This window comes from Candoia aspera, chromosome 2 (assembly GCF_035149785.1).
Source record: "Candoia aspera isolate rCanAsp1 chromosome 2, rCanAsp1.hap2, whole genome shotgun sequence".
NCBI classification, from domain to species: Eukaryota; Metazoa; Chordata; class Lepidosauria; order Squamata; family Boidae; genus Candoia; species Candoia aspera.
In genome coordinates this window covers 196,304,170-196,325,915 of record NC_086154.1, presented here as the reverse complement: position 1 = coordinate 196,325,915, position 21,746 = coordinate 196,304,170, and the positions used below count along the sequence as shown (strand labels likewise).

At 39.1% G+C, this 21,746-nt stretch overlaps 1 protein-coding gene and 1 long non-coding RNA gene across 3 annotated transcripts in view; both read right to left on the bottom strand.

Moving 5' to 3' along the window:
• Positions 1 to 21,746, bottom strand: part of LOC134491405 (uncharacterized) — a 771,213-nt gene that overhangs the window by 306,217 nt on the left and 443,250 nt on the right. The window lies entirely within an intron of this gene.
• C2H9orf85 (chromosome 2 C9orf85 homolog) overlaps positions 11,415 to 21,746 on the bottom strand; it is a 29,124-nt gene continuing 18,792 nt past the window's right edge. The window contains exons 2-4 of one of the 2 annotated variants that reach the window (XM_063295127.1): positions 19,701 to 19,807; positions 14,563 to 14,676; positions 11,415 to 11,588 (exon numbers count right to left, since the gene is read on the bottom strand). In XM_063295127.1, coding sequence (XP_063151197.1) covers positions 11,426 to 11,588; positions 14,563 to 14,676; positions 19,701 to 19,807 — 384 coding nt within the window. In that variant the 3' untranslated portion in view covers positions 11,415 to 11,425. Of the gene's footprint in view, positions 11,589 to 12,617; positions 12,828 to 14,562; positions 14,677 to 19,700; positions 19,808 to 21,746 lie in introns of those variants that run through there. The other variant, XM_063295128.1, reaches the window with a different exon arrangement.

The window sequence follows — 21,746 nt, the reverse complement described above, 5'->3', positions numbered from 1 at the left end:
CCTACATCCAAACTTTGAATCCATACTCAGGGCAGCTAGAAGACAAGATGTAGAGAACTGTCCTATGTCTACTTGTTGGACATATAATCCAGTACTTGAAGATGCTGCCCAGAAAATGTTGTACCATGGGATTCCTTTGATTGGGTAGATTGGCTCTGAGTCTGCTCTAAAATGCTTCTCTTTAGAGTAAAACCAATAAAATATGGCTGGATCTAGTGCAGCCTTCAACCAACAGGAGTCAGTCCTTTTGCACACCAAAGCAATCACTCTACAAATGGAAGCCAACAAAGGCAAATTTCTTTTCCTCTTCTCTGTGCAGCTTCCCATACTCCCACAGGATTCCCAACCATATGGAGCAAGTTTTCAGGATTGGGACACAAGGAAACCATGTTCCTTTCTGTTTGTGAGTGGCTAAACAGTATATGTCTATAATCAAAATATTAAGGATCTGTTTCAGCTTGGAATGACAAAAGTGAAACATATTGTGAAGAACAACAAGAAGGATGTTTCTTGTTTCTTAAGTAGTTCACAGGAACTCATTAGCTAGAAATATTAACAAACACAGTATACCATTCTTTTCAGCTGTATGAAATAGGACAATTGGGCCAGTCACTCTCTCTCAGCCTAGCTCACCTCACAGGGTTGTTGTGGGGAAAATAGGAGGAGGAGGGAATATTAGGTATGTTCGCTGCCTTGAGTTATTTATAAAAAATAATTAAGGCAGGATAAATAAATAAATAGTAAATAGGGGCATGCTTCTTAGTTATCACACAGTCTATATGCATGCATGCATGCATGCATGCATGCATGCATGCATACATATATATATATATATATATATATATATATATATATATATATTCTCTTAAATTTTTATGGGGGTTATCTACGTTAGGTAGAACAAATGTAGTGCTTCACCATTTAGGAACTATCATGCCAGTTAATAAAACAACACACAGTTCAAAGAAATTCTGACTGTCCATCCAGGAAGAAAACCAAAATCTTGAGTTTAATTAATTTTTACAGTTAGACACAGTCTTAAGAATAAGCTTTCTTGCCTTTACGTGAGTGACATCTAGTGTCCTAAATGAAATTCTGCACATATGCACAATCATAAATGGATATTAAATACAGCAGTTTAATCTGTTCACATGTGAGAAACACGTGGCTAGTTTTCCCAATCCTTAATTATTCATCAGCTATACAAAGGGAAAAAGTAATTATTTTGTGGAGTCCTTGGTGCTCTCTGAGCCTTGTTGTTTTCTTGCAGACGTTTCATTGCCAGACTAGGCAACATCTTCAGTGCGAACAGGGAGTGGGCCTTGCTCTCAGTTTATATACTTTGTTCTTTGAACTCCCAAGGAGAGAACAAAACCCGTACCAACACAAGCAGGGCAAGCCACAGTATATAAACTGAGAGCAAGGCCCACTCCCTCTTTGCACTGAAGATGTTGCCTAGTCTGGCAATGAAACATCTGCAAGAAAACAACAAGGCTCAGAGAGCACCAAGGACTCCACAGTTCAACCCTGAGCTACAAATATTTGCTTCGATTGGTAGTAATTATTTTATATATGCTTGTACCAAAAGTTTTTGTTTTGCTCAATAATGAATTGCTCATTTTCCACTTGAAGGAAGCAGTTCAGGGAACAAATGAGTTGAGAACAACAGAAGTTGCAGGCCAGTCCCATCTGGATGGCCACAATTAGTTGTGGGTTCATCAGAAGTTGCTAAACAGCTCCACGCAGCTCCAACTAGCATGGCCCAAAGGGAGGGGTCCTGGGCATTCTAGTTGAGTATATTTGGAGAACCATGGGTTGTTCATCCAATGTAGGTTTATCAAGCCAGCCCTGGATTGAATTAGTTTATGGAAAAAGAGACTGAGTGGGCCCAGATTTTGTGCCAAGCCATGGTTTATTTGACTGTGACTAAACAATGTGAGAGAAAAATATACTCTCTTGATATTATGGAACAAAGCTGGATGCAGCAAGCTTTCTTCAGTGGATGGTTTCTTTCTCAGTGCATAACACAGGAACACAAGAAGTTGCAAGGAAAAAACTAGTATTTCCATCCATCTGCAAATTATTTAAAGAGCAGAATAAAGGAAGAGGGTTGATAGGAGAGACGGTGACTGAATGAGGCCCCATCGTAGGCTGCATCCAGCCAATGGGCAAGAGCTGCTCTTGCCTCTCTTCCAACAGATAGCCAACTTTGGATTATTTGGCTTCTCCTACTCCTGAGACACTGAAGAACACTTGTTCAGGAGCACACCTGCCTGATACAAAAAAGATCATTTTTAAACTCACATGTGTAGAGACAAAGATCTACTAATGGATCTTTGTCTATACACATTTATCTGTTTCCAGATAAAACTGTTTTTGTTTGTTTGCAGTTTTATTCTACCTATTGTCCTAGTCCAACATTTCACATTATGTTGTTTCCTGTCCCTCTGTTTCTATGTAATTAATGCCTCCCCACCCCCCAATTGCTTTTTCTTAATCAATGTTGAATTGGAGGGGGGGGGGGAAATACAGTAATAGATATTGTATCCTTATAATAACACACTCTCTCTGTGTATGTGTATATCCTTTTGTTTTATACCAAACTCAGTCTTTTTCAGACACTGTGTAATAGCCTACATGCAGCATTTGCTGTGTTATTCTTAACTTTGCCAGAGTAAGCACATACCAAAAGTAGCTGCTAGGGCTTATTATAACACTGTATAACCCATATAAATGCCAGAGAGAAAGACTGACTACTGAAAGGAAACCCTTTAAAAACAGGAGTTCAGTATTAAATGCCTGTTAGAACTGGCACAGGACTGACCCAAGAAAATTTGCCTAAGGCTTCTGACATGTTTTAATTACAAATGCTTCAGCAATAAATATTATTTGACTCCTCATATACTATTTAATAGTCTTGGGAGCATTATCCACCAGGAACAATCACTCAGTCTCCTGCAGAGTACAGAAGCCAACTTGATATAAGAAATGGGACAATGTAGAAAGGGGAAGCTGACATGACACACCCCATGATATGATAAAGGAAACAGGTTCAGTGGAAATTCACAATATATTCCCCCTTCTCTAAACAGTACTGGGAAAGAATGTAATTATTTCTCAAAAGCTGTCCAAGTGCATAAATATATCTGATACATATTTAGACAAATATAAAGCACATGTGTGGAAGAAGAGTAGTGCTAAAATTTATGTATTTGTTCTTATACTTCCTAAAAATGTAACCATTAGATGAGAAAATGGTATTTTCCCTAAGAGGTTAGAAAAAGTGATGAAATAAGAAATTACTTAAGGTTCAATACCTATTTTAAATAATGGCATCAATAAATATTCCTTCTGTTCACCAAATTGTTCAAAATACCAGAAAGCAATAAAAATAAACGGTGACATCAGTCAAGACCCTTTTAAACAATTCTGTACAGTATTAATAATTTCCTGAAGCTTAAGAAAATAAAAGCTTATAAGACTGTAGGGAACAGGGATTTCTATAACCTTGGCACTGCCAAAGAGAAACAAAGTTTGCCAATCCCTATCCCCTGAATTTCATGAAAATGGGGAACTATAATAAATTATCCTGGGAGCTACACAGCAGACCCATCAGAACTGCGTGGAGCATATGGTCCTGGAGACAGAGCCAAACCATGTAGGGCTTTAAGGGTCAAAACCACTTTGAATAGTACACCAAATTTAACAGGAAGCCAATGCAGAGCGCAGAGCAGATATGTAATGTACTTACAGTATGCCAACATGTACCTAAGAACAATAGGGCTCCTGCATTTTGGATGAATACCATACAGTATTCAACCATGGCCCCATCTGGAGTTCACTACCTTGCTCCATCTGTTGGCAGAGTGCGAGAAAGCCTTTGGCCCAGGAGAGATCAGAAAAGTCACACACCAGGCATTTCTATAAAAATAATTTTATTTACAGAAAGCAAAACATACTGAAAGGCTTTTTTTTTTGCTGAGAGGAGAGATTTCTCTCAGCTGCATATTCTCTGCAAGCCTACACAGAAGGGAAACTGAAACTAAAACAAGTTCAGGCAAGTTCTTCCCTTAGGCAATGCAACCATTAACACGTGAAAAGGGGACAATCAAATTCAACCTCTTCACCTGGCCAAAATGATTAGTTACCATAGTAACCTTAATCTGTAGTAGAAAACAATATATTAACACCATCCAAGTGGTGATGAAGTCATCTCTGGTGAGGCAGCAACTGGTGTACCAGTTGAAACTGGGCAAAGACATTCCTGGCCATAGCCTCCATGCCTATCCATTCAGCAGTAACTGTGAGTTCTGGAAGATCCTCAAGTCGTAACTTTGTTCCTTCAGAGGAAGTGCTAGCCTATCAAGAGACACTACTGGAGACATGAGAAATGGACACACAATAATTCTGGCTTGCCATGTTTCAACCTCAGCCTGTTCCATCCTATCACAGCCTCCAAATGCTAGGTCAAGACACTGACAGAATCACCTGCATAGCCCAGGCTCTACGCACTGTCACTCATGCCCTGGTTGCCTCCAGAATGGATTACTGTAATGCACTCTACATGGGGCTGCCCTTGAAGAGCCTCCAGAAGCCTCAGCTGGTGCAGAATGTGGCTGCACAGACAGTTGCGTGTGCTTCTAGGATGGCAAACATTACACCTGTGTTCCATGAGCCATATTAGTTGCCAGTTTGCTTCAGGGTGCAATTCAAGGTGCTGGTTTTGACATGGGACCAGGGTATTTGAGGGACCCTCTTCCCGATTACATCTACCCTTCCCATCAGGTCCAGCAGACGAGGTGTGCTCTGGGTCCCATCTGCTAAGGAGTTTCATCTGGCAAGACCCAGGAGATGTGTATTTTCTGCGTTAGCCCCCACCCTCTGGAATATCATTCCCTGAGGTAAGGTTAGCCCCGTCTCTGTTAGCCTTCCAGAAAGCCTTGAAAACATGCTTCTTCCATCAGCCCTGGGGATCCCATGGCAAGTCTGCAAAGTGGTTGAATGAGGCTAAATGATGGTTGTCCTCCGGCTATCCTGGGGTTCTTTTATTTTTTTATTCATGTTTTTATTTTTGTTGTTATTTACAGTATGTCTGATTTTTTTAATATTGTGATACGGTTTTAATTGTTATTTTGCTTGTAAGCTGTCCAGAGTCACTTTCTGTGAGATGGGCATCTATATAAATTTGCTAAATCACTGAATAAAAATGTGTAACATCAGCATATTGTTAATATGCTAAATCAGCTTTTCCAGTATTTCAAGTAGATCTTAAAAGAGCATGGGAGAGAGGACCAAGCCTTGCAACACAAACAAGAGGCTGTTTGGGCAACCACTTATCCCCCACAATTTGCCAATTCAAGAAAGCTGTGGAACCACTGCAACACAGCGCCTCCAACTCCCAATCCTTTGCAGGGGGTCCAGAAGGATAACATGGTTAATGGTATTAAGGCAGCCAGGAGTCCAATAGTAATAGGTCCAATTGAATTAGGACTAGTTTTCCCCCAACCTAAGCCTGAATCCTGACCGGAAAAAGTCCAAATAATCCACTTCCTCTAGAGCGCTCTGTAGCTAAACTCAGACTAGACTCAATAGTGTTCCCCCGAAAAGATTAGAAATAGGGTGATAGTTATCCATAGGTAGTACAGATGGGTCTATCTGTAGATGAGGTGAAAGTCTTCTCACACTGTCCTGTTGGACTTGGGATGACGCAGTGGTCTCAGGAGTAACGTGTTTTTTTTTTTTTGGTGGCCCAAAATTTATTTATTTATTTATCATATTTCTTCACCTCCCATCTCGTATAGCAATCAGGCTCAGAGCCTTGCAGATTGATTAAAACACCTGAATGCAGGCATGCCTGCCTTATAGCTGTAAACATATACACAGGCAGAACCGTTAAGTAAAGGAGGAGGAGGTTTTTAAACATTCCTGGAGGTGTTTTTGTACTGTGTGGTCTGGTGATACAGTGTGTATCAAGGAGGAGCCCAGAAGTGAAACCACAGAAAGAAGCTCCATAAGGGAAGGGGTGAAGCAGAAGAGACACTGGAAAAAAAACTCCATTTGAACTAGTCTGTGTAGAATTGAATAGGTAGTTTGTTAAGCTGAGGCCACTGAATATAGTAAAGGATGCTGTAAATAGAGAAGAGCTATATGTGTGTGTTTGGAAATTGCTCCAACAGTCCCTGTGTTTATTTCTCACTTGTCCTATTGTTAGTTAAAAGAAACTGAAAAAGAGAACTTCACAATCTCTCTCTTGCAGTGTAGATAGAAATGAGGCTTTTCTATCATCATGTATTTCCTAATCAATCCACTTTTTACTTCAAATATAATAATTGTCTGTGGCTGGCTACTGATAGCCCATACTCTCCATCCAAGACAGCTATATTATGAGCATTTTTTAAAATGGGATAATCTGATACTGAATTAGTCAGCATTCTTTTAATGCTCTGCTGCTTATGTTCAGGAGAATATCCTCCAACAAGGGCTCCTGCGGTATTCAAATCTCCAAAGCTGCCTCTTAGGCCGAATGAGATTGTTATCTCAAGTGGCGGTGTGCGTGTGTGTGTGTGAGTGATGTGGGACAGGAGGGTTCAACATTAACCCTCTCATCATTCTCTTTTTTGGCAGGAAATAATTATGTTCCATATCTTGTGGTGTGCCTCCCTTTGGGGATATGGGACATGAGGTTAGAAGTTACCTAAAGTCAATATAAACAGGTTGTTGTGTTCTGTTGTTTCTATGTTGGGCTGTATACCCATTTACTGCTTAAATAGATCATAGAGCAGCTTTGAAAAACTTGAAAAACCACCTAGGAGCCATTCAGTCAAGGATGAGCAACCTCTGCAAACACAGAGCCACAACATGGGTCTCCATCCCTATGCATGATAACAGGTAGTCCTTGCTTACTGACTGCCTTGTTTAGCGACTGTTTGAAGTTACAATGGTTGGGGAAAAAAAAGATTTGCGACCAATCCTTGCATTTACAGCTGTTGAAGCATCCCTGCGGTCACATGATTGACATTCGGGCAGTTCACAGCCAGCAGGCATTTACAACTATTGCAGCGTTTTGCAGTCACACGATCGTCATTTGCGCACTTCACAACCAGCTTCTGACAAGGAGAGTCATTGGAGAAGCTGGCAGTAAAATTGCAAGTTGTGGTCACATGGTGTCTCGCTTAATAACTGTGGTGATTTGCTTAATAATGGAAGCGGAAGTGATGATGTAAGCCTGGCATGGTCACGTGATATTTTTTGCTTAGTGACCACGGTGCTTAGCGACGGAGTTGCCAGTCCCAATTGTGGTTGGTAAGCGAGGACTATCTATGTAGCCATTTGAACAAAAGTTAACCATGCCATTGTAAACATAGAAGTGGGGCTGTGGTAATGCAGTTGAAATTAGCTGAACCGAACAATTTCCATATAGTTTCCTTTTAAATGACTATAAACAAGGCTGCCTGAACATTTTGAACTGGCCTTACGCTAAACAACGTGTGAGTCTTCCCCAGTCAGTAATGGTGGAAACATGAAACAATAACTTTTAAGTTTATGCCAGGCATAGGTAAGGGGATAACAAAAATGTCACACTGCAGGAAGAATAAAAACCATTATTCTTCCCCTCCCAATTCCTGTTTTGTCCTGCTTGGTATGCCATCTGCTTGCTCTGCTTTGCCATCTGATCTAATAAGTTTAGTCACTACTACTGCAGCAAAAGCTGCCCTTTATTACTCAGAAACTGCTTGTTCTGTGACATATTTTTCTGACCTTGTCAGGATTTCCTTTCACCTTTAGTGTATTAGGCCATGTCTTTAGCAATTTTTTCCAGCAGTATCACTGCTTGTTAGAAGGATGTTCGTCAAATACATGTAAGCCTCTGGAGTAAACATCATTGCCTAGAGCAGTAAGGGCTTTAGTTTCTCAACTTCATGTCAACATTTCTAGACAGATGTTTGTTCTCTCTTAAAACTTGACATAAAGACCGTCAGGAGATGTTGCCTCCCTTGTTTTCAGTGTCTGAAGAGGCCCAGGGAAGATTTCCTTCAGAAATAAACTTATTCTTTAAGGGCAGTTTTCAGGTATTCCATTTTATTTAACTGGATATTCAAGCAATAAACTGCTAAGATTGTATTGTTTAAAAAGTAATTCTGGGAACAATTGAAAAACTATTTTACCTGGCTTATGCCACAGCTGCAATTACTCTCTTTCAGCACTGCTTTGTATTCCAAAATATTATTAGCTGTGACTCTGGAATTTTTGCCTATTCCAAGACTGAAATTAGCAAATGTTGTAATTTCATAGACAGGCTCTCTGTGGTACAGACCATGTCCTAAGCAAGCTGTTTTCACTTCCTAAAGGCTGCTTTGTAAGAGGCTGGTACAAAACTATCCTTGGTCCTTTAAGGCTAAAACAATTGTCATTAACACTTCCTTTTTAAGCAAGATGCCTGAGTGGGTAGCTGTTCAAGTCTTGCCACTTTTGAATGAGGCTGACTGAAAACGATCTAGAAAAAGAATCAGACTTCAGGCTGAGGTTTGGCCCAGAAAATGCCTCAGTCTGTGTAATTCTAAGCTACGAGAAGAGGGCTGATTCTCCTGGTGGTGTCCAGTACCAGAAGCTAAATTATATCCTGGGTAGGCTGGCAGGCTCAGACTGAGAGCACTTTGTAATGCCCCAAGGACTGTTGATTTCATAGCTCGTTTTCTTTTGAGTGGGGGAATGCCTGTATCTGTTAGTTCCATAGCATTTATCTTATTCCCATGCTGACGACATCCAGTTCTATTTTTCTTATATAAAAATTAACTGAAGAACTGGAAATGTTTTACTCATGCCTGCCATTAATAATGACCTAGATAAAGTTTAAGCAACCAAACCTTAACGAATCCAGAGAAAACAAAAGCTGCTGGTAAGATATCCGTATGTCTGGGCTGGTGTAATATCACATGGCTAGGCTTGTTCTTCTCAGTGTAAAGGTGGTTAAAATCTAGTTTTGCCTCTGGAGATCCGTATCTATATATAAATTAAGTTCCGTGTCGTCATGCTGGCCACATGACCCGGAAGTGTCTATGACAACGCCAGCTCCAAGGCTTAGAAACGGAGATGAGCACCGCCCCCTAGAGTCGGATTCGACTGGACTTTACGTCAAGGGAAACCTTTACCTTTACTAGCTTAACCTGGTGTGCCAGCTGTAACAATGTCACAGAAATGGTTTACTCATGTCCCAATAGCTTATTCCCATGTTAGACTAATGAGACACATAAGGCTACAACTGAAGATGGTTCAAACATTCAAGTTAGGCTTAAAATATAGCCACAATTAAATTAAATATGATTAAGTAGTAGAAAATCTGCCACTGTTTTGTATTTATTTACTAATATTTCTATGCTGCTTCATTCCTGCAGACTCTGAGTAGCATTCTATCATTACAAAAAGGATTTAAAACTCCATATAATTGCAACCACATAAACCAGCAATAACTGCCACCCACCAGAAGCAGGCCAGATCTTAGCAAACCTCCCAAATACTGTCATAGCCCTGCAAAAACTCATGAAGAGATAGCTAATGTTTGAGAGTTATTTCTGATTCTTGGCTCATTTCCAGGTACAATTCAAGTAGTGTTGCCACTTATCTGTAAAAGCAGGACTAAGAAGCTAAAAGCCAGATACAATCTGCCCCTGCAGTTAAGTTTCTATTTAAAAGTCTCCTAGGAAGCACAAAGGGATAACTGGGGTGGGCTAAATATGGAAAACAAAACACTAACCTCTCTCTGCACAGATACTACAGTAATGTGCTACACCCATAAAATAGACTCACGTGTAAGAATGAGAAATACAAGGACTTGTTTCTTCAAATAATCATCTGTGCATTCACATCTGGTTGATGGATCTGCACGCAGCTTTCTTTGAGAGCTTTCCAAGACAGAGGAAGGCTGGTAGGAAGTGTGCCCCTTGAGTGCTCATACCACATGATGTAGATCCCTTATTCCCTCTATTCCCATGACAGCAAAGAAGAGGACCTCCTCTCTAGTTTACTTCTTCCCTGTTTCTCCTTATATCTGGCAAAAGCTATAACTATGATGTGTTGGAATGTCTTCAATGCCCCTTGGCATACTAATTTCCTATTTCATGTGGCCTATGGCAAGTGCATTAAACGTGATAGCAAGTTGCCTCCCACAGACATAAATTCCTTGTGTTTCATTTATCTGGGAGAAGTATGTTTTCAAGGGAGAAGAGCTTTCAGCCACAGGACAATCTCCTTCAATTACTGGTTGCAGTTCCAATCATTCCAAGGACATTTGTGATTATGGCACAACTTCCATCTGCCTGGTGTCTGGCTCCAAGTTATATTGAGTCACTACCAAAATCAATTCCTTTGGCTCTGTAGTGCTGGCTATGCAGTATACAAGCAGTTTTATGCTGCTGCTTTAAGATCGTATTTTAATTTTTTTTAAAAAGAATTCCAAGCTACAGTGGAAGTTATTTGAAGACTTGAATATAAATACTTAATAAATTGAGATAGTACAGCAGCAAAATGTAATTGATTTTGTTGCTGCATTTTTAATAGTAGGGTTATAAATGCTTCAAAAATGATTCAGGAGGAAAAAAGGACTTTAGCCCCCAAATGAACACAGCAGCTCTCTGCTATTCATTAAAGTGACCTCACCTTTTTCAATCATGTGAGGTCCCAAGAACTACTTTAAAATTGTCTTTGAGGTATGGACAGCCGTATTAAGCAGCCCTGCACAGACAAAGAATGACACCTTACTAATTAGGACTTGGATAATTTATAAGACTTAAAAAATGTTCACCCTTTCTCACTTTGGAAGGACACAATCTGATAGAAAGATTTAAGAATGCATGAGTAAAATGTGGACACACTCCATGAGGTGGAGTGTGCTCCTCAGATGGACAAAGGTGATCATCTGACAATACTTCTTCTCTTTCCCTACAACTCTCGGGGAAAGAAAACATTTCTTCAGAGGTTTTTAGGGTCTCTAGAACCAGCTGAAAAATACAGATCACAAAATAATCATAGAATCATAGGGTTGGAAGTGGCTTCGGAGGTCTTCTAGTCCAATCCTCTGCCCATTGCAGGAATCCTCATACCATCCCGGATCAACGTCTGTCCAATCTTTTCTTGAAAACCTCTGGAGATGGGGCTTCCATAACTTCAGGAGGTAGGCTGTTCCACTGTTAAATAGCTCTCACTGTTAGGAAATCCCTCCCTAGTTCACATTTGGATCTCCCTCAATAAAGCTTCCGCCCATTGTTTCTTGTCTTACCCTTGAATAAATCCACACCCTCTTCCTTGTGACATCCCTTCATGGGAAGCCTGCTATCATCTCTTTCTTCCTATGGTAGAACTCAGACATAATTAAATGATACCTAAAAGTTTTGTTTTTGGAGAAATAATTTAGACCCCTGTTGTTTCAGTTTCAGTTTTTAAGTTGCTTTGGGAGTAAATCCAGATCTTCATCCTCATCCTCCAGGCCACTTAAGTTTGTTTCATCACCTTTCTCAAATACATCCTTTCTGTTCTTCGGTCTTCGATGGCTTGGGGAACACGTCTCCTCAGTATTCTCTAGATTTGTCTGAATTCTATGAAAAAAGGCACACAGTAATATTTGTCAAGCTTTATTCCTGGTAAGAAAGGAAAAGAGAACTTCTATCCATTCAGACTGCAACCATGCAGAGCATGGTGAGGTAGACAGAACAAAGTACTGTCTCATGTTGGCTAGAGAGACATGCTGGTACAGGCATAATAAGAACATTTTTTCCTACCTGGAGTGACAACAGCTACTGTCTGCTTCTCTTATGACACACTGCAAAAATCTAATACTGTTCCACATTGCAAAGCATGTTAATAATTTTAGGTGTAGGCTGTGGGTAGAAATACACCATGTATGAATATGTGTGTATGTACCTCACCAACAGGAGAGAAAATGCTAGTATTATAAAATACTACTTTAAATGTTTAAAATTCTAAGTGATAAAATGCCCATTAGTTAACAGTCTAGAAAACTAATATTTGAAAAACACATGAAAAGGCTTGCATAAACCTTGGTAGTTCCATCCTATTCATTTGGACAGATTTGGGCAACTAAAGTTTAGTAGTTGTGTAAGTAGAATTTATTTATGCAATGAATTTATTATAATTTTCTGATCGTACCCAATTTTGCTGTAGCAGATTAATCTGGAAAACTCTAAAATAAAGGGAGTAATTCAAACCATCGGTTACAAGAGCAAGCCTAAATACACTCTTGTGGAATATTGCAAAGTTATTGCTTTGGCTTCTCTTTTGACTTTTATGCAGCAACAGCTGATACCAGGAGGAAAATGGGAAGCTGCTACTTGGATTTTTGCGGCCCAGGTTTGGCACCCTTAAGAGGGAGCTTGTTTCCCATCATCCTGGTGGCATCCTTACTCTGACCAACTCTGCTCTTCTCCGTCTAGACTGTTTTCATTCAGTTTAACAACAAACAGATCTGCTGTTTGTTGAAGATTAGCACCTGATTTTACCCCCCACCCCCTTGTAATATTTTATCAGCCACTTACATAGCCTCTTTAGCCAAATAAGAAACCCTTCTCCCACCCCCACAAACTTGAAATGCCAATGACTTCAAGACTTACTGAGAAACTGAAGGGGAGGTACAATAGAGCTGGATAACGAGCCCAAGGAAAAGGAAGTATCACAGGCTTGGGGGATAAAAAGTAAAAAACGTTGTACTCAGCCTAGTGACCTTCCTATTTGCTCTTCTCTTGAACACACAGTCCAGTCCATCAAGGTCGTTCTTAAAATAAGCCATCTAGAACTGGACACACCATTCCAAATTTGACCTAATGTTGAATGGAATGGAACTGTTACTTTTGGTAACCCATCAAACAACCTTTGTTTGTTGGTTGTAGTAGCTGTTGATTCACAGTTCATTATGAGTTAAGATACCTGGATCCTTTCCTACTATACAGTTCCCAAGCCAGATCTTATCTTACACCTATGTCTATTTGGTTTATTCTGAACACAAAATTTTACTTTACATACTTCTCTCCTAAATTTCCTCTTCTTAATTTCAGCACAGTATCCTAGCCTCTTGGAATCTTTTTGAATATTGATTCTGCCTTCTCTGGTGTCAACTACCCTTCTTAGCTTAGCTTTGAGTTATATGCAACCTCTTTATATTCACAGCTAGATCATATATAACAATGTTGAACATCAGAAAGTGGAAGTAAAAGCCTCATGGTGCTTTATATTTTCATGATTCTATTTGCTTAAAGTAGTAGCATCCAATCAATATTTTGCCATCTTGTTTATAAGGCCATCATGTTTTCAGCATCAGACTTAGGATTGTTCAAGGTAATTTTTAATATATATCGCCAAAATCATAGACTTGCACACTTCAAATCAAAACGATGCTATATATTCAATCTCCTCTGCATTTGCACCTGCCTCTACCTCCACTCCAAGCAGAAGGGGAAGTCCCAGGAGCAGGAGGAGTGGATGCTCAGTTTGCAGAGGTTTCTCTCCACAGCTTGATCTATTTAACAAAAAATGTATACGACCCAGATCAAATGACTCTGGCAGTATACAAGACTCTCATAACAAAACAATACAGGAAGTCCTCGCTTAACTATGGTAATTGGGACCAGAATTTCCATCATTAAGCGATGTGGTTGTAAAGCTCAATGTCACATGACTGCATTGCTTAGTGATGGCAACCCCAGCAGTTCCCCATTGCTGTAGTTAAGCGAGGATCCAAGGTTGTTAAGTGAGGACCTCACACGATGGTGACTTGTGACTTCCTAGTGGCTTCCCACAAAGTCTATAGCTGGTAGGAAGTTGCAAATCCTGGGAGCAGGCTGGCAAGCAGTGGCTGGTGGGCGGGTGAGCGCAATGGAGTGCGGGCAAGTGATGGGGGTGCTGCAGCACCATACAAGTATGGGTAGGGGGTAGGGGCTGCGGAGCACAGGAGGGCATCCTGAAAGTGACCTTGCAATCTTCCCTGCTGGCTTCCCCATTGACTTTGTTTGTGGGAAGCCAGCAGGGAAGGTTGTAAATGGCAATCACGTGACTGTGGGATGCTGCAACTGTTGTAAGTGCAAGCTGGTTGCCAAGCTCACAAATTGCAATCGCATGACTGCAGAGGTGGCTGGGACAGCCGGAACTTCAAGGACCAGTTGTAAGTATCACTCATTCAGTGCCATTTAACTTTGAATGGTCGCTTAACAAGTGATTATCAACCGAGGACTACCTGTAATAAATCACAATAATACTGCAATAAAAAATAAAGCAGATGATGACCCTTTTCCTCACTAGGCATTAAAAGGATCAAAACTCCAGTAAAAAATATTTGCTGGAAGCAATTTCAAAAAAGCCAGGAACGAGGGTGCCACATAAATCTCGGGTACGTACATTCCACAGATGAGAAGTCCTGGCTTCTAACCCATGTCCCCCTCACCTTGCGTGGTAACAAGATCTTAAGCAGGCCCTCTCTTGATGACCTCATAGGTCAGACAGAACTATTATGGACCCTAAGGTAACTTTTAGGTAATTTTATGGAATAACAGAAATTCTTACGGAATCACAATGTCTTCCCTCTTTCCACACTTAGCACACAGCTCTAGTTCACAGGCACATGACTTGCAGATAATATGGTAAGAATCCTTTACTGTCTTCTGCAGACATTTTATGCTATTAAGAGAAAAAGGAAAGTTGAATTAAAATACTTAATATGACTACTTGACACAAAGCATTATAAATTAGCAACCTGTGAAGTCAAAACAAGAATCTTTTCGAGTATCATATATTTCAAGAAAGATATTATTTGTAAAAAAAATTCAGAAATTTTGAAACAAGTGTAATAGAATGGTAAGTTCTCTTGGGAAGAAAATGAAGTTTATAATGCCTAATTCCTTATTCTAAGTTTCATGTTCTTCAACAGTTAATTGTCCTTAAAATGTGTTCCTTGAGTAGATACTGACTTAAAATATAAAGCAGCAATAAAACCTAAATATATCTTAGAGATGGTATGGCAATTTATTTTTGTTTGTGCAGTTGGGTGGGCAAAAGCTGGTAACACCTGATCATACTTTACCATATACATGATGTTTGAAGTAGCTAGCATTAATCTTTAATTATGCATTCAGTTTGTGCATAAAAATCTCTACGTATAGTCAAGTCTCATTAGTTCTAAGTATTTTAAAAATCACCAGCAACTTGAGTTTAAAACACAGAAATACACAAAATTAATGGCTATACCTTAAAATGAAGTCAGATCTATGCGCACGCACACACACACACAAGCATTTAGTTCAATCTTTTTATTAAACATAATTCTTCATCATACACTGTAAAGTTACAATCTCTTTGTTCTTGAGTTTGGAGTAAATCAAACTCAAGAACAAAGAATTTGGAAATTACTTCCAAATGTAGATTAGATTATGGGTGTGAATGTCACAATACCTGGCCATATTTATTTATATTCTAGTGCATCTTTCAATAAACTTTTCTGTTCATTTCTCTGGTCATATTTAGCATTTGACAGAAAAATACTTAATTTTTCAGGCATCTATGAAACTGAAACTGTGAACAGACATATTTGAATGTTTAGTTACAGTTGCCAACCACCCTCTGCACATTTTTTTTTGAACAGCAACTATATCGTGCACATCCATAAACTGCCAAAGCCAGTCATAGAGCTTTTCTTTTTCTGGCCAGCTGATAATCCTGTTCATATGTTATTCTGCTTCTTGACTGAAAAGAAATCTGAGGCAAGTGAGAAGTAAGAGGAATTAGAGGCTGAGCTGTTTCAGAGTCTTGCCAACCATATTTCAGGAGCAACATGTGTAGCAAATACTTGGCCTATTCTGCTGGCTAGTTCTGCATTTGCAACATTTTAAAACGTTTTTCAAATGTTAAGCCCTAATATTTGCAAAGTATATCAAAGCAATGCTCTCCTAATTAATGCTTCTGTCTTTTTAATTTGCACTGAAGACATTTCAAATATTATAACACTATTTAACTGTAACATTCTGGGGAAAAAAAGTTAGGCTGTTTTAAATTTCTTCCAAACGTCAAGTAAATTTCCAATTTCTTTCACAAAGAATAATAAAGATTTATTTTCAAAACTTACTTGCTGATATGGAAAGTAAGATAGCAGATACCCTAAGATGGAAAAAGTTTAGATTGTCTTGGCTAGAAAGAACTGCAGCTGTAAAAATGAACATTCTGCCAAGGCTTACCTTTCTGTTTCAAATGATTCCAATAAAAATTAAAGATAGGGTACTAAATGATTGGCAGAGACGAATAACTAATGTTATATCACCTGATAAAAGACCTAGGATATAAAATTAAGATTCAAAAGAATGAGACAGTCTGTAGCACTAAACTTCAAACAGGACTATCAAGCTAGCTGTTTGAACTGTGAATGACTGAACTGCATTTTTGACCAGTGCGGAAAAATGACTTGACCAAGCTAGTCTCTTCTCCTGCTTCTCTCTTAGAATTGCATCTACTGTAGTTTCTTTATATTGTGTGAGTTGAGTGATCATGGGTTTTCCACTCTGACCTAAATTAGATCATCTTTCCCCACTTTCATCTGAACTACGTATCATATCCACTTGCTGTTATTACAGGCAGTCCTCACGTCCATTCGTTCAGTGACTGTTCAAAGTTACAGTGGCACTTAACAAATGGACTTACGACTGGTCCTTGAAATTCTGGCCATCGCAGTGCCCCCGCAGCCACAAGAACAACATTTGGGCTCACCCACCCACCCACCCCAGCTGACCTTCATTGTCGTTTTTGCCTGGTGCTGTGAGTGGGTGCTAGGAAGTGCGGGCAGGTGTGTGCTGCATGCAGCTACTGGCCAGGGGCTTCTCTAATGCTGCCTTCTTTTGCACACTGGCTGGGGCCTTCTTTCATGAAAGAAGGCCTTGGCAGGTGTGCAAAAGGCGGTCCTGGCTGGCGCACAAAAGAAGGCCCCGGCCAGCATGCAAAAGAAGGACCCAGGTGTGCTTGCACAGAAGGACATGGCCAGTAGTGGTGCAATGGGCGGGGCTGGGTGGCAGGGGCAGTGGGTAGGCAGGTGGCCAAAAGGGCAGAGATGGGGTGGACGTAGGTAGGTAGGGGGAGTTGAAGTGGAGGAAGTCCCTTACCTTCTTCCAAGAATGGTGGGTCCTCACCTATTGACCATGTGGGATTCGCTCAATGACAGCAAGTAGGAGTGCCAGAACTACTGTTGTTGAGCAGGACGGTCACGTGATATTTTGCTTAATGACTGTGTCATTTAGCAATGGAGTTGCCGGTCCCAATTAGGGTCATTAAGTGAGGACTACCTGTAGTTTATCAAAGCTATTATTATCCTTGAAATATGTAACCTTTCCCTGCTGACACTTAAAACTATGCAACTCTTTCATGATTTATTTTCCCAATGCAATGTAACTAGCACAAGGGGAGATGAGAGGATAAAGGGATATAAAACTTGCCCAATAAAGGCAGCACAGCAGTGATGGTTGTCATGGCTCACCTTTCCCTCTGTTTGCATCTGTCGTGGCTAATCAAAGAAGGGTCTCTTCTACATAGGTGTACCGCACTAATCAATAAAGCTGTATTAATTTTGATTATTGATTATTAAACAGTTGATTGGCGTCCACTGTTCATTCTTTCTTTGGAATACAGCCTGCGGCAGCCATAACCAACAATACCATTCAACTTGGAAAACAGGCTGGATTACATCATCTTAATAGCTAAGTTACCTCTTTTGAAGGAGCAGGACTTCCAGCTGGTTTATATGTTTGTTGGTTTGATGGCTTATATCAAGACAAATACCTTTGGCTTGATACAAACAGCAAGAGACAATTTATAAGAGGTAATTCAATAATCAGCTGCACATTAAAAGTATGGGATAAACACAGAAAAATAATTAGCTCAGATTTATCACTTTTTGCTTATTTTTTTAATGAAGATGAATGTGAGAGGAAGTTGGTCAGTGAAGAGATAACAAATAGTACAGACTGCAACAAGAAAAAGATGAAATCTTTCAAGACACTATCTTTGGAATGGTCAGAACAACCTGACCACTGATAGGGAAACCATTTTTGGACTAGAATTCTACTCATGGACCTGTACCACAGCTGAAAGTTGGGGATAAAATTTTAACATTTAATTCTTGGATGACCTTAACTCCTGGCCTTTTGTAAGGCATTAAGAACCTGATGTTCTCTCAGGCACCTGGGCCAGGAAATTAAACCAGACCTGTTGGTGGATTTTTGTTTGGTTTCTACGGATTAAAATTGGACTGTTTTTACACTTGGGCATAATTAAATATATTATTATTACTATTATTATTTTAGAGTTCTCTGTGGTATATTATGTTCTGGTTTTGGTTTTAATCTTTGGTGTGTGACCCAGAGACACTGCTATGAGACAGGCAAGTATATACATTATTTAAATAAATCAATAATAGATAAATAATATATGTTGTTTTATTGACCAAATAAAACTGTATTTTTTCACATTGATTTATAAATCATACTTGCTGATTACTGTCATTGATATCTACATACATATTAATTTCACTTTAATAATGATCTGTAGTTTTTAAATGATAGGAAGTTTTCAAATATGTCAATTTACCCAATTTTAGGATGAAATATTTATTTAAAGTGGTTTGGTTCTAGAAAAATACCATCAAGTTTAGGAAACCAGAAGGTATTTTTCTCATTCCCTTGTCAGGCGTCCCCTTAAAAAGGTATCTTAATGGGATGAATTGTAATGTAGAGCTTCAAAGAATAGTAATAAAAATCAGATGCAGGTACACATGGAAACATAATTATCAAGATTTCTTTTCAGCTGCCAAAAACCATTAATTCAACTCTGAGTAATTTTCACACAACTTTGTTTGCAGTATATATAAAAAACTCCCTAATGAAGCACAGAAGCGGCTGAAAGTTATGCACTTCTTTACTCTAGGACTGAATTAAATCACAATGCTTGTTTTGAACACACCTTTTTCCACTGGAAAATAGGGACTTGAATAATACTGATAAGACACATTTTAAACAGAGTTAAGCCCAAAGGTTATTCACAATTCCTTTGCATGAATCATCTGGTGATGCACTTAGACACAAATGTATGTTACAAAGCCTAGATATGTTTTTTTAATGAAAACAACGTTCAAAAGTCTTAGAACAGATAAGGGTCAAGGAAAAACTATGCTTAAGGCTTCCCAGAATGGCTTCCTTTGTTACCAAGGAAAGGGCTGATCACCCCCCACTGTTTTTGTGGTTAAAATCACAGTCTCCTAAGGTGCTTCTCAATTGCCCCTAAAAAGATGGAAGAACTACTATTACTAACTGAACCACTGTAGGCTTGAGAAAGTTGAAGATGCATTTTCATACTTAAGCTATTTACCTACATTAAGGTTAAGGAAGTGTTTTATGGCTCGAGTTTAATTACAGTTTTCACAATGCAAGAGGCCTTTATGTTAATCTTTCCTTGGTGTGCCTTGTTATTTACCAATTAAGCCTCAGAAGTAGGTAACAATGCATATTTTTGGTATAGTTGACTCCTACAGTATTTTTGCTCTCTTTAAAGAAGGGGGGAGGCTTCTACACAGTCTGATCTATCCTCCGTTTGGCCACAATCAAGTAAGTTTCCATATCTGCTGGACTATCCATATGGCAACTAGTATATTACAATAACAATTTACTCACCATCTTTTAGCCTGTGTTAATGGCTTGTACTTGTTGAATTTCACCCGCCATTCCAGGACCTCCTTACAGTGTTGACAGAGCCCTTCATGGAGTTTTGCACTGATTTTCTATAAGAAAAAGTTGAGAGTTCAGATTTAATGATATGCTCATCTTTCAAACCAATTTTGGTTTAACCGTTCTTTAAAAATATTCGGTTTAACTGTTTTTTAAAAAAACATTTGCTAATAGTTTTCTATCACTACAATATAGGTATTTCCCACACCACAATTTTTCTTATATACTCATCAGCAGCCCCTCATTCCTGTGGAACCTTCCTGTTAGGCATTAACAGGTGGAGAAAACAGACATTAGGAATTGTTTTTTAAATTCACAGTTTGATTTTCTGGATTGTTTTGAGGAAAAATACCTAGTAAGACTTTTAGGGCAAGACTTAATCTATTGTTTGTCTTTATCATTTTTATGCCCAGATTCATGATAAGAAAGAAATCTAAGTTCTTATGAAACTGCTAATAAAATAGCAGACTTCCTATGAAATTGAAAGTACATCTCCTGAGGTTTCATATGGCTTCTTGCAAAAGCAAGCCTAGATATAGTTGCTAGACATATCTCAAGTAGTTCTGTGGATTACAGTCAAAGAGCTGGGTATCATCCAGTCAGTTTTCTGAGTTTAAACATACATGCCTATCTTGTGCCCTACTGCAGTTTGTTTCTGAAAATTCCCCTGGACTGAATTAAAAAAAAAAAAAAACTCATATGGAACGGGAGGTTACTCTTCAAAACACTTTTGACATTCAAGTTCACTTTGAAAGTACAAGATCAGGTCTACCTTTTTTGTATATTACAAGGCACTGTAATAATACTTAGCTTATCCAGCGTTTTACCTTTTTATAATCAGCCCAATTCCACCCCGTTACCCTCCAAAAAAAAAAAAAATGCTGAGATAGGGATAGTTCAAAAAGACAACTATTATAACCCTAAAACCAAGGACTTCATACAAAAGCATAATCATTCTTTGCCTGGAATCTTTAGTCAGGACAAACATTGTTGGGAATTTTTAAATTAGAGATGCTGGCTTTGTCAGTAAGCACCATGTATTAATACCATAGCACTATGCTTACAACAACACTCTTTAACAAAACATCATAACCCATCAAGCTGCCCTGCAATTTCTGAGTGTCAGAAGGACCTAAACCATCTCAAGTGGAACAAACCACACAGGACAAGGCTCTTCCTATTGTCCTAAAATGACTTCAAGAAAATCTTCCACTTTTTTTTTTACTATCTAATCAGATTTTTGAAAATATCTCAAAAACATTCTTTTCAGAGCCACACACCTTTCATTAGGATTTCTCTTTCACTTTTCCCCTTTCACCATAGTTGTTCAAAAGATTTTTTTCTTTCAGTTTTCCAGTCCTGGGTCCTGAAGACAATGTCAGTAATTCTTGTGATCAAGAACATGCAATGCAAAAATAACCTTTGAACTTGACCTGCTGGCTTAGATATGAAATTAGGCAGATAGATAGCATGCTGTCTCAAAAGAAAGGTAGAACTTTACTCATCTTGAAGCCCAAGTGTAATCTCTATGATCAATACCACTTTGGACTGACTGAATGATATTTAGGCAATTAAGAACCTCTTCTGAGGACTGAAGCTCATCACATTTCAGATAAAGAAATACACGTTTTCTGCAATGAAAAATTTAAAGTTTGGGGTTAGTTGTGTATGTCTGTGTTTAAAAATGTCCTCTTATGATTTCTGTGGGCAATCACACACACATAAGCCTAATGCTATATTTGTTGCAAATGATAAAATCATATTGCCTAGGAAAGACTGCCACCCCCCAACATACAAATACCCTCCTTTTTCAGGTTCAAAGAACTTTAGGGTCATTGGCTGTGCCTCAGCACCAATTAACCTACCTAGTCACTGTGCATGGGATTGTACATCACACAATAAAAACCTACCTAATCTGGTGCCTTTCAGATGCTTGGAATTGCAACTCCTAGCACTGAGGAAGCTGCCTCAGAATACTCCCCCTTCTCTCTT